The 12,980-nt window shown below is 35.8% G+C and overlaps 1 protein-coding gene across 1 annotated transcript; it reads right to left on the reverse strand.

Moving 5' to 3' along the window:
- On the reverse strand, positions 1–487 carry LOC149942917 (uncharacterized). Its single transcript, XM_090179541.1, has 2 exons — positions 315–487; positions 1–244 (listed from the first exon to the last, which is right to left on the reverse strand). The coding sequence occupies exons 1-2, from the start codon at positions 485–487 to the stop codon at positions 1–3; spliced, it is 417 nt and encodes a 138-aa protein (XP_090035667.1).
- Positions 488–12,980: the final 12,493 nt, after the last annotated feature.

The following is a 12,980-nucleotide window of genomic DNA, read 5'->3' on the forward strand; positions in this document are numbered from 1 at the left end:
TTAGATAATTTTTGCACCAATCAAGAAGAGTATAGCAGACATTCCATTAGCCGCTAGTTTCTGAATCAGGAGTGGATATGATACGCGGTCAAAATCCTTTGAAAGGTCGATGCAGATAGTGTCAATCTGACCACGGTTAATGATCATTGGTTCCACATGGTTGACGAAGGACAGAACGTTAGTTTCGACGGATCTTCCTTTAATGAAGCCGTGCTGAGTTTCGGTTAAGTGACGTTTAAACCAACTGTTTATAAGATCATGCATTATGTACTCGAATACCATAGCCAAGGAACGAAGTACTGTCGATAATTCACAGGATCACCCTTGATAGAGCCATCATCCATGAGAATGCTATACACGACACCCCGAACGGCTGTACCTCGTCCCGGGACTCAAGTATTGGAACTTTGCTGTCTGGCATATACGTTGTTTCCAAGGTTGAACCTTCGCTGTCTGGCTCCATGATGTCGGTTGAGCTGCCTTCCATATTAAGGTCGTGGACCGACGATGAAGGTTCTGGAGGATGTAACAGATCCAACCCAATTCAAAGTTGCCGCCCCAGGAAGAGTTCCGCCGGACTTTGGCCATCGATACGATAGTTTGGCGTGGATCGGTACGTCAGCAGAAAAACATTCAGCATGTATTGAACATTCCCTTCTCCCTTTAGTTTCACCAGGGCCCTTTTGAACGTATCCACAAAACGCTCAGCCTGGCCATTGGACTGCGGGTGGTAAGGCGGAGAAAATATGTGCTACATCCCTTTACTGCAACAGAACGTGGTGAAATTACTAGAAGATAATTGCGTTCCATTGCCACTTATGATCACTTCCGGGTAGCCGTAATGTGCTAAAGATTTCATTCTTCTGATTCCTGGATGTCCATGATGTAGGAGTTTCAGAAACGTGATCTTTAGCTTTCGAAGAATTACTACCCGGTCTCGTAGAAGTATGCAATCTTGCTCGATGGTGAACAGTTCCCTGCGCGGATAAAATTGCTCCAGCTCTGGCCCCTTCCGCCGGTCCTGTAGTTCCTTGAGTGAAGGTCAATAAGTTTCATATATGTCATTACCGTTTGCCGGAGTGGATCACAGCGAGTCGGTGTCTGACTACGGCTTGAACATCTGATAATATGAAACCTGGGGTGACATGCGTAACATGTCCCTTACATTTCAAGTAATTTAGACGATGTTTCAGGTAACTGTCACACCACCTTAGAAGAGAGCCAGAAAGCCCGTGTAATTTCAATTATTAATCAGTTGAGGGTGGGATACCCGATGGAATGCCCTCGAGACGTTGACATAGATCGTATCCACTTGTCCTCGATTTGAAATTACTGATTACAAAACCGTGTTGGCTTTCAGGGAGATATTTCTGGAACAAATTATAAAGATATACCATGCTTTAAGAGTTCTGGGGCGTGATTCTACTCTAATCGTTAGGAGTTCGTGAAAGAAAATTTTCGTTGGCTCCATTGAAATTATATTAGCTAACGAAAAGGTATTTTCGTTAAGTAGCTAACGATAAGAGTAGAATCACGCCCCAGGACGGATATCAACCGGTAGTTGGTTGTGTCGCCCGGAATCCCTTTGTTATAGATGGGAGAAACCAACGCGGTTTTCCAAGACGTAGGAAATATACCTTTTTTAAAGAGAGATTAAACAAGTAAGACAAAGGGAGCAGTAAAATGTCTTTGCAGCCCTTTAAAATGAAGTTTGGGACACCATCGTAGGTTGTAGGTTTATGTTTATCGATGGCCTACTTAACGTCATCTTCCGTGACGTGAAAATCGAAGAAGTCGTTTGGTATCTGCATCTGGCTTAAAGTAGTCAGTGGCAAGATTTGAAAATAATTCAGCAAATACATGCGCAATTTGATCATATTCCGTGACTATAAATTGCCATCGATAAGGAGGTAAGTACGCTTCTGGGTAGAGGATCTTTTATTATTTATGTACGACCAAAACGCTTTTTAGTGTTTTTTACCGACTCGGCAATTTTAGATAAATAATTGGATTAGTCTCTTTTTCTTAATTCTTTGATTTGTACCCGCTGACGGCTAAACATTTCTTAATTAAGTTGCGTAGATGAACGTTTATATTTCCTGTGACGGTAACGTTTCTCTTTGAGGGCTTTAATTAGATCAACAGAAAACCATGTGGGAAATGTAACTTTTAAACGAGAAGTAGGTTTAAAGGTTGCGGATTTTTTAGGGACGAACGGGTCGAGGGCGTCAATGATCACTGCAGTGATGAACGAAGTCGCATCATCTACGTTATCTAATTGGCACGGCTTCTAAACTTTAGTACAGCGATAAAAAATCCCAGTTATATACGTACCAAGAGTTAGAACGAGTAACTCCTTCTTTTAAATTTTCGTAGAAAGTAACGCAAAATGAGGGGTAGTATTTGTCTTCTTTTACGAGGTACCGGTGAGTATTATCTGTTACCATGAATGTATTCATTTCAACCATGAATATCGAACTATATCATTACCCTTTCTACCATCTGATGGGGCTAAGATGGGCGGTTCCTTTCTGCGTTTTACGTAATCACTTGAGTCAATCAGGAGACAGACATTTGTCATTGACTCGATATACAAAACGTTTCCGGGATTGCGCGATTTAACCGGTGAAGAAAATGTCTAGTGATTCTTAGAAAAATACCTCTACTACTATAAAATCAATTGATAATCATAAATAACGGAATTTGTTATTCATATTCTTACCTATTTTCGTTCAATCAAAAAGATGTGTATTTTAGAAACTAAATTTAACGCTAAGCCATGGCAGTGGAAGTTAGTCAAGTTTCAAAACGTTGCCCTTCAAATTGGAAGATCTTAAAATTCATTTTGCACGTGAAAATACTCCGTCATGTTAGGGTATAAAAGCAGGTAAATAAGCCTGTTATACCTCACAATGTAAAGGAACTGTCACGCGCAAAAACGTAATTTTTTAATCGGTCAATACAATTTTTGAGCGGCGGCGCGTGACCGACGTCATGATAGCTAAGCCCCTCCCATCCTAGCGACTGAGGTCAGACTACCTAAAGCAGTTCGATATTCATGGTTGAAATGAATACATTCATGTTGTTACTGATAAATTCAATAATCTATTCTCACGCTTATAAAGGTCATTTACCTGTGTAAAATTACACAGTTGACCAAGAATCAAGTCAGATTTCGCTTTTACGTAATATGAACAATTATTGTTGTGAAGAAGATTCCAATTGACCTTGGGTAAATTATAATAGCTCAAGAGAATAATTTCACCGTTGTACACCGATAGGTGCGTTTCTAAATGATTGGCGAGATCAGTATATCGCGATACCGGGGGGGGGGGGGGGGGGCTAATAGGTAAAAGTATGCGGCCTTATTTTTTAAGCCTCGGACGTTTTGATAAAACTATTTAGTTTTTCCTTCCATTTTAAAAGTTATTTTTGTAATCACCTTCTTTAATTAAAATCAACGAATCAGGATGGAATTCCTTAAACTATTCTTTCCCTTGACATTTCGCCTGATTTTAACGGCATTTCTTCCAATTCCACGTTATGCACTTTGGGAAGCAAAAATTTCGATTGTACTTTAAGTAATTTTCAGTTAATAGAGACTTAGCGCTATGATATCATAGAACATCAACCTTGCTTTTTCCTACAAATGAAAAATTGTTTACAAACATGGTACGCATTGCTAAAGCTGCAAAGTTTCATTATCTAATTGTTTATTTTTTATTTTTATTATATTATTCGACGACTTATAGCTACGTTGAGGCGAGTTCGAGCATCTCGTTTAATTTAAATTTTAACAAAATGCCTGTCAACTCTTGTTTGTCCAGAATAGAAGACACGGGCATTGTTTCAGATTTTGACCTACATTTTCAAGACATCGGCGAAAACACAAGGGGATAATGAGGCAGCCTCCAAAGTGGAAAAGAGCTCCAAAAAATCTATATCCAAGAGAAAACGTGTCTTACAAGCTGTTCTCGGTTACGCTAAATCTTAGTAAATTAACTGGTGACTGAAAATTGCTTTCTTTATTTTTTAGGCTTCTTACGTAATTCAGACTCTGCCTCATCCGATACAAATGTAAGAAGTCAATTAATCCAAAGAATTAACCATGAAGTAGCAGTAGTTTTTTAAAATATTTTATAAATATTAATTAGCCATGGTTTTTCAAGAAAATATTTATAATTCAAAGAATTATAATTCTAATAATAATTATAATTATATTAATTATAATTCTAATAATAATTATAATTCTAATAATAATTATAATTCTAATAATAATTATAATTGTATTAATTATACTTATACAGGAACTGTTTTTTGCTCAAATTTTGATGGTCAATTAACTATACCGGGATGACATGGCTTGTGTAATCTCCCCGGTTCGGCAAATTGTTTCACCACTTGTGAAACAAAATTTTTTCACCACTAGGTGCTAGATCAAGACTTTCAATTAGAAAGTTGTAGCCGTCATCGGAAACCTATGCAAACCAAGATGTCACATTTTAATACACACAATCCCCGTTTTTTAAATATATTTTAAATTTTAAATTTTAAATTGAACCAATTTTCAATCATCTTGTACTCAATAAACCCAAGAGGCATTTTATCGAATTTGAATTTTTCGAGCTACTTGGTTTTGGAAATAAGGTAGCCATGTTTTTTCGAAATAGATGGCGTCTGTATCAGTTGGAACGATATTCAAATTTCACAATATGAGGTCCCGAAAATTGCCCAGAAGTATTACATAAAATTCAAATTTCTTAAAGAAACCGAAAATGTAGTTCAGAAATGATCACTACTAACTAAAAATATAATTTTCAACCAAGTCGGTCTTAATTTAAGTGGAAAAATCTACTTAAATTATTAAATGGGCAAATTACCAACTTGTGGGCCCCCTAATGGCAAATGAATATTGGGCTATTGAGGATATTAATTTTTTCTTTCGATTGATATATCAATAACCCTTCTAAGCCTTATAGTTGAAGCATTATGTCAGTTTCGGCAGCGGCATCGGCAGCGGCGGACAACATGGTACGTGATCTCAGTGGGATTTTGTGTAAAAACCTATTTTTCAGGGAATATGATATTTTAAATTTGACAAGCTGGTCAAGCCAAATTACACTTTTTACAATTAAAAATTTATTACGCCACCGTAATTAAACTTATTAATATGGTTCAAAATAGGTAAGCCGTTTGTAGTATTAGATGTAATTGCAACCTCTATTCACTTGGAATAGGCGTCATCTATGACTAGTTACTGGCCCCACAAAATCGACAAGCACACGGTCTCACGGTCCAAAAGGTTGTGGCCAAGAAGGAAAATTGCTTGGAGGGCGTTGAGGCACGTTGATTGCAAACATAGCAATGTTGGGCGAGTGCAGTAATGTCTTTATTAATGTCCGGCCACCATATAGATTGTCGGGAAGTCGCCTTCATAGCAACAATACCCTAGGGTGTTCCGTGTAGTTCGGATAAGAAGGCGGAACGAAGTCCCTTATTTCCCATTAATAATGTATCGTGAAGAAAAGAGAGCTCGAAAAAACGGTAATAAAAATGTTGATTAAGAATGGGGTCTTCTGCAGTTGGCGTCCAAATAGGTGATTCCGACAAAGATCGGAGGTCACATGATTGGGTTACTTTCTGTCGTATGGTTAAAGTATTTGACCGCGCGCTTCTTTTTTAATTTCCAACGGGCGCTCAAAATCGCGCGTGCCACAATCTATTATTATATCAAGAGCACATGTATTTGTCGATATTACATTTCAGAATCACCTATTTGAGACATATTTATTGTGCCTTGACTTACTGTGTTGATAACAAATACGTGATAACTAGGTAAAGGTGGGTCAGACCCGTCTGTTGATAAGGGAAGTCTACTTAAAGCGTCCACATTATAGTGAAAAGAGCCGATTTTATGCTCATCTTTGGAGTCTTGCAGCTGTAACCGTTGGTATAGGTTTGTTCTTAGAAAAAATTGACACAATGGGCTGGTGGTCTGTCACTAAAGTGAATTTACGACCCCGTAGACCAATGATAACGCTTCACGTTCAATTTGTGGGTAATTTATATCAGTGGTACTCAAATATGCGATATCACAGCTCTAATGCCCACAGGTTTAAATGGGTTGAAATGTACTAAGAGGCTAGAGTTAGTAATGCATTGTTTGACCCTCTGAAAAGTTTGTTCATGAACAGAAGTCCCCTTTCCTAGCTTTGTTTTGCTTAGTAATTAATAAAGTGGTTCCAACAAAGTTGCATTATTTGGCAAGAAATTAGTATAATAATTAAGTGGTCCTTAAAAGGATCTCAACTGGTCAAGGTAGGAGAAGGAGCTGCTTCAATTGCTTTACGTTTTCTTTCCTGTGGACTTTATCCCCTAGCGTTCAAACAATGACCTAAGAAATCTTTATCCGGCTTTAATATTTGACATTTGTCCATATTTGAGACGTGCATATTCTATAGTCCAAAATTTTCCAATGTGCTTCGACATAAGATCCTCCTAATAAAATATCATCCTGAAATGAAGATACATGTTTTTAGTCTCGAAATAGGGTTTCCATTTGCCTCTGGATAATTGCTGACGCCGATGCAATACCATACGGTAGTCAGTTAAACTGAGAAAGACCCTTAGTGGTGTTTACTACTACTATCTTAGATTCATCGTCTAAGCAAAGTTGACTGTACGCTTCCTGTAAATCTAGCCTTGAAAATACTACGCTTCCTGCTAACTTGATACAAATGTCCTCGCTTCTTGGATGATGATATTTTCTACGTTTATTATCTTATTAGCTGTGATTCCATGTTGACCGGTGTCCTATTAATTATGCATTGAATTATAATTGGCTGAAAAGCTTGATATTCGTTATAATCTTGGTACTGGTTATAATAATATGAATCTGGACTGTGGGTTTCATTAGATATTTGGTACGAGCTTCCCTTGTTAAATTTGCTGACGCTACCACGTTGATTAAAATTTCCTTGATAGTGGAAATGTTCCCGTTGATTAGGATTGCCACGATTATTAAAATGTTCTCGTTGAACAAAATATCCTCGTTGGTTTCGCGGGTAAGACTGTCGTTGAATATAATTTGTATTTTGATTGAGTGAAATTCCCATGGTACATATTTATACATTTTCCTCCAGTACAAGCTTTCCGAATTTGCCCCATTTTGGTACAATTGAAACAAACTTCTGACTTAAATGGACATTTCCAATCTTCATGATTTGTGGCCAAACAACGAATACAATGTATTTAATGTATGTTTAATGAATCAGTGAAATAGCAAATTCACATAAGATATAATATTCATTTTGCCGATTCCTATGAAGCACAAAGCTATTTTGAAGGCTCTAAGTCAATGTTTGCGAGCTATTTGAAATGAGTACTATTTTGATTAGTATATATAACGCCACCAAGCTGTAAATGCCATGCTTTTATAATTCTTATTAACTAGGCCTTATTTGAGATATCAAATCGTATATCGAATCGAGTGTAGAAAGGAACCCGAATCTAATGTTAAACAATTTGAAAACATTTAATACGAATCCAATTCTCAACGAATGAATCGAAAATCATCCCCTAAGAATGAATTTATCTTCCAACGGCTCGAATATCGTACCAGAAATTACAAATCGAGTTGAATTATTCTTATTGATTCCCAAAGATTCGGTATAAAACCAATCGAACAACCGAACTTCTGTCTCGGCAAAATTATAGAATAGCTTCTTTTTGGATTCGTCACTTCCAGTGTTCAAAAGTTGTTTTCAAACTTAAAACGTGTAAGTTTTGCGCTTTATAGTCAACATTAACAAATCGGCAATTTAGGTGCTAACCACAATTACTAAATGGGTGTGTTGCGTTGTACAACGGATTGATTGTACGGTTTGATTGAACGAGTAAACATAGGGTTCTTAATGTTTTCTAGACCATTTTTTCTGTATTTAGTAGTAACTAATATTAATACGATAATATCCCTCAACAGGGGTGTAGAAAAGGTTTTTTTGGGTGGGGGAAATTACCTTTACCGAATTCGAGCTGAGCAGTGCATTGCCCCATGCTTGGATCGAACCGGGTTCTTTCTGCTAGGTGAAAGTGCTAACCTTGTGGTTATAAACATTGGCAATTTAGACTACTAAACTACTTGTGCGCATAAATGACCCTCTTTGCGTAACTTTTACAATTAATGGGTTGGCAAAATGAAAGTTATTACAACCATTTAATTATAAAAACACTAAATCGATTATATAACTATAATGTTACAAACATTATTTAAAAATTATCTGCTATACGCTCTTGATGTCATAAAACAATTCTGAGTGTTCTATCATTTCTGTGCGCTCGCGATGTAGAAGACCTTATTTCTATGCCAGTCTGTCTTATCCTTAGGTTAGACTTAGGTCTAGCGATCTTTTCAATTTTGATTTTCCCTACTGCACCTTGTCAATTCCAAATCCAAAGGTTATGTGTCACGTAGGTTTTTCTACGAATATTGCAGTATTTAACAGTATTTTTGGTACGTTATATTAGGGTAAGTAAGGAATAATACAAAGATTGCCTCTCTACTGTTTCTAGAAAAATTGTTTTAATTCAAGGTAATAGTTAGAATTTCTGCAGTTTAAAAATTTCTAAAGATGCGTTGGTGAATATTTGGAGAATAAGGAGCTCTAACGGCAGACAAGACCATACTAGCACGGACAAATTATCGATATAGTTATTGACATGCAAAAGGTATTGAAATTTAAGCAGTTATGTCACCTGCTAATCCTACGTCGCTGCAACACCACGTAGAACAGATCACGTTTAAATGAATCGAGTAGCATATTAGAAGAAGAAAAGGAAGTGGAATTCTTGAGTTTACCGTCATTATGTGGCACAGGATGAAAGAAATATCAGTTCATTTCCGTCAAGCATGTTGTCAGAATTTATAGCCCGCTGTACCGGTAAAATCAAGAAACCACACCAGCGGAGGCCTATCATCAGAATGCCCTACGCCAGCGTCCACAAGCCCGGACAGGTGACAAAACCAGCATGGGTAGCAGAACCCCACTACTGATGGTCGCACCCTCGACGCAAGCCGCTCAACCCAGCAGAAGGTGCAACAATGGGACGACCAGCCCGCCACTTCGCACACAGCAGTGGGATAGAGAACGGATGCTCTAGCAACTCCGGCAGACACCCCACCTACAAAGGCAGGGAGCCAAGCCCTTTGGAAAGAGCTCCTAAAGGGGAACGGCGGGCACACAGCAGCCCGCATAACCCGGCACAGCTGGCACCGGAGATCCCGGTGGGAGCCCAAAGCAAGTTCATTTACCTAGTCACACCGCCTTTTCTATAATATTCGAACAGCTAGATTGGTTTTGGTTGCGAATAGATGAATCAAGGAACCTTGTACAAGTGTGTAGCCGAACAAGAATCACGGAATCGAATAAGAATCAAATAATCAAGAGTGGAATCACGGAATATTAAGGAATCATGGCGGTATCACGGAATCTGGCTAGAATCTAGAATCTAAGCAGAATCAAGAATCTTGATTCTAGATTCCTTGATTCGGAATCTCGTACACGATTCCTCGAAGTGACGGACCACTCTGCTACGTCAGTACACGGCCAACTTCGATCACGCGTACCGCACTTTAGCGGCCCCGTCAATCGCCTGAATTTACCGTGTATATATTTTCCCACCAGGGTTTCGCTACGACCAAAATTTAACGTTAGTCAGATAGGAAAAATCCACAAAAAACAATTATTTTTAAATAAATTTTAAAAAACATTGAATTAAACCGAATGTAGGTTAATATTTAACTAATAGTTTAATATTTTTTTATTGATTCTAATTTTTTAACGGTGTTTATAAATTATAAAAGAGTTAAACAGAAACCAAGAACATCCTCTAGATGCTGCCAGCAACATAGTATTATTGTTTATTACTTGAAACACATGTAAATAAATAAATAAATAAAACAAAAAGTGAAAAGAAGATTCACTGTAACTTCAGGGTAAATATTTTATTTTAAATTTTTTTATTAAATAATATTAAGTTAAAATATATTATGAGCACAATAAATTATAATTTTAGGTTTCAACAAGTTTTAAGCTTTCGTCTTTTTAAACCTAGAATAATATTGTATATTTAGTAAGGGCCGGTTTGTACTTTGTAATTTTTTCTGACTTAAACATTTTTCCATAATAAAGGTACACACCTGAACAGAAATCATCCTCCTTGAAATGCAGGTTTACCTATTTAGTTCCAAAGATGTACCTAAGCATCTTTTATCTTCAATTATATTAGTTTTAAGATTCTTACTCTTAAAACTAATTAGATTTACAGAAAATACTATCTAAGAACGGTTGTAAACTCGTGAATTTTCCATATATATATTTACTATTAATAAAGATTTGTTATTATTAAAGATTTATAAATTTTAAGAGAGATATTATTTACGCATCAAAACGCTCTAAACACCTCTACAGCCTTCAAAACTATGTATTATTATATGGCGCCTTCGCGTAAAAAACGCGTCTCTTTTTCTTCATTTAATATTTATATGGTAATATTTTTTTAAACTATGAATTATACATAAATATATTTCGAAAAGATAGTTTAACTTACTATACCTTGTTTTTTCTAAAAAGGAAAGTGGAAAACCGAAGAAAAAACATTTTTCCACGATTTCGCTTGTATTCCCAGCCTTTGGCGATAGTAGGTTTTTGGTCGTATGTAGCGCCCCTATCAGGATTATTCATACACGCAAATTAACATTCGATGCGAGGCGATTGACGGGGTCGCTAAAGCGCGGTACGTGCGATCGAAGTTGGCCGTGCTCGTGCAGATAAATTTTGCAAATTAGTACTCGTAATGAGTTATAACCTAATTAATTTGCTTTTTTATATGTTAAATTAAAAATGTTGTATGAATGTAAAAGAAATTAAACGGTTAAAGGAGTTGGCAACGTTCTATGTAAGCTAATTATCTTGATGAATCTAATTGATGTTATATAAGTCATATACTAAATTCTATCTATCATTGTCTGCATTTTTAAACTTTCGTTTAAAGTAGAATCATGAATTAATTAACCTCATTAATCCATGGTAGAATTACACATAACAACACGAAGCTTTATACAGTTTTGGCATGCCTAATGAAAATCTGAAGCTCCATAGTAAAAAAGAGACTTAAGAGTTACATTAAAACGCCATGTTTCTTTCTAGAAAGGCCTATTATAATTTATTGTTATTGGAAGAAAAACCATGACTTTTCTAAGCTGAAGGACAAGACACACGGCTCTCTTTGCACTTGCAGGCTCTCCCTATAGGAAGAGAATGTCATCTGTTGATCTTGAAAATAGAAAGCTATAGTTACACCCAAATTTTCTCAGTTAACTTGAACACCGTCTTGATTAAAATTATTGCAAATCTCTTTTATGACTTTTTTCTAGTTCAGTTTCAGTATTTATACAGTGATTTCAGTGTCACGTGATACGTCACCCATCCTTTTTGAGTGAAACTACTCTATATGTGTATATAGAAGTTAAATGCTGTCATTTTAGACGTAATCCTTTACAATTTAAAATTTTATCAGTTTACTGTTACAGTTTCAAGGCTCAAATTTAAGGGAAGGGTCTTAAAATATATAAAAGGTGTGGGAAATCGATGGAAATTATTTTTAGAAAAATATTTCACTTTTGAAAATTTCATAAGCAAAACTCTTTAAACCTAAAACATTTTCAATAGCTGCGCCTTCATAGTTCTCAACTACTCCCCCTTAATTCAACCTTTCAACTGCTTTGATAAAAGCATTTTTTATTTAATAGCTGTCCATTTGCTCTGCCTCACAGGGCATATTTTGCCTAAAATTTATGTTTGTAAAAGAAAGCCATAAGTTGGAAAATAAAAAGTTTTTATTTTTAATAGAACATATCAATACTTTGCTGTAGGATATTTTACTATATTATTGAATGGAATTAACGGTATTTAAAATAGTTTTAAATATATTATAATCAACTTAACGTATAATTGTTTTATGTCAAATTGGCTTCTTATTGTCCATTAGGGTTTAGATAACAAGCTATAGGTGTAATGAGCAAGTTAAATATGCTATTTTTTTCAGACAACTAGTTAAAAAGGTTATTGGAATCTGTTGATTCGTTGATGATCTTGAAGCAGCTGCGAGAGCGTGAGTGAAAGACACAAATCTCAGAGAAAACTGCTCTTGATTTCCCAGTGGAAGATTTTATTAAATCTAATGCGAAAATTTTTATTTTACATCCCCATTAAAAGTGACCCAGCATTAGATCATCTGGAATCGCCAATTGTAGAATTTCACAGATTGAATCCTCGGAATGTAATTGGTTATTTTTGCATCAGGTCATTAATTTTGAAATTGAAAGACAAAGCTACTTGGATAGGTTTTTTTTATTAAGCAGACAATATTTTTACATTCACATTTTGTATTTATAGCATTTTTTTATTTGAATTCAATGTGATTATGTAATATGAAAATTGAACAAGGGAAAACATTATTACAGATCAGTTTCGTATGTAATATTGATTAAAAATAGAAAATGAATACTCTTGCAAGAACGCTTATCTAATAATTACCATTTATGTACAATAGTTTATTTCGATAACAATGATGCGACAGAAAGCTTGCAAAATTTGATAACAATGATGCGGTAAAAAGCTTGTAAAAATAATTTATCCACGATACAAGCAGGCCAGCGAAATATTTCTATCTCTACTGATCAAGTGATTATCTTTCCCAAAGCCCATGAGATATGTCATACTAATTTTTATCATTGAGGCTCCAATTTCCAAATTTTATTAAACGGTATTGCCCTTAATAGTTGACAATAGTTAACAATGATTGAAATACCGAATAATAATAATTGATACTATATAATTAATTTACTGGGAATTTTTGATACTGCAGCTCTTACCGTGTCACATTCAAGCTTGTCTAGGCATAAATTTTTAAAAGTGAAA

The sequence above is a fragment of the Leiobunum rupestre genome, chromosome 6 (assembly GCF_980474605.1).
Source record: "Leiobunum rupestre chromosome 6, qqLeiRupe1.1.hap1, whole genome shotgun sequence".
Taxonomy (NCBI): domain Eukaryota; kingdom Metazoa; phylum Arthropoda; class Arachnida; order Opiliones; family Sclerosomatidae; genus Leiobunum; species Leiobunum rupestre.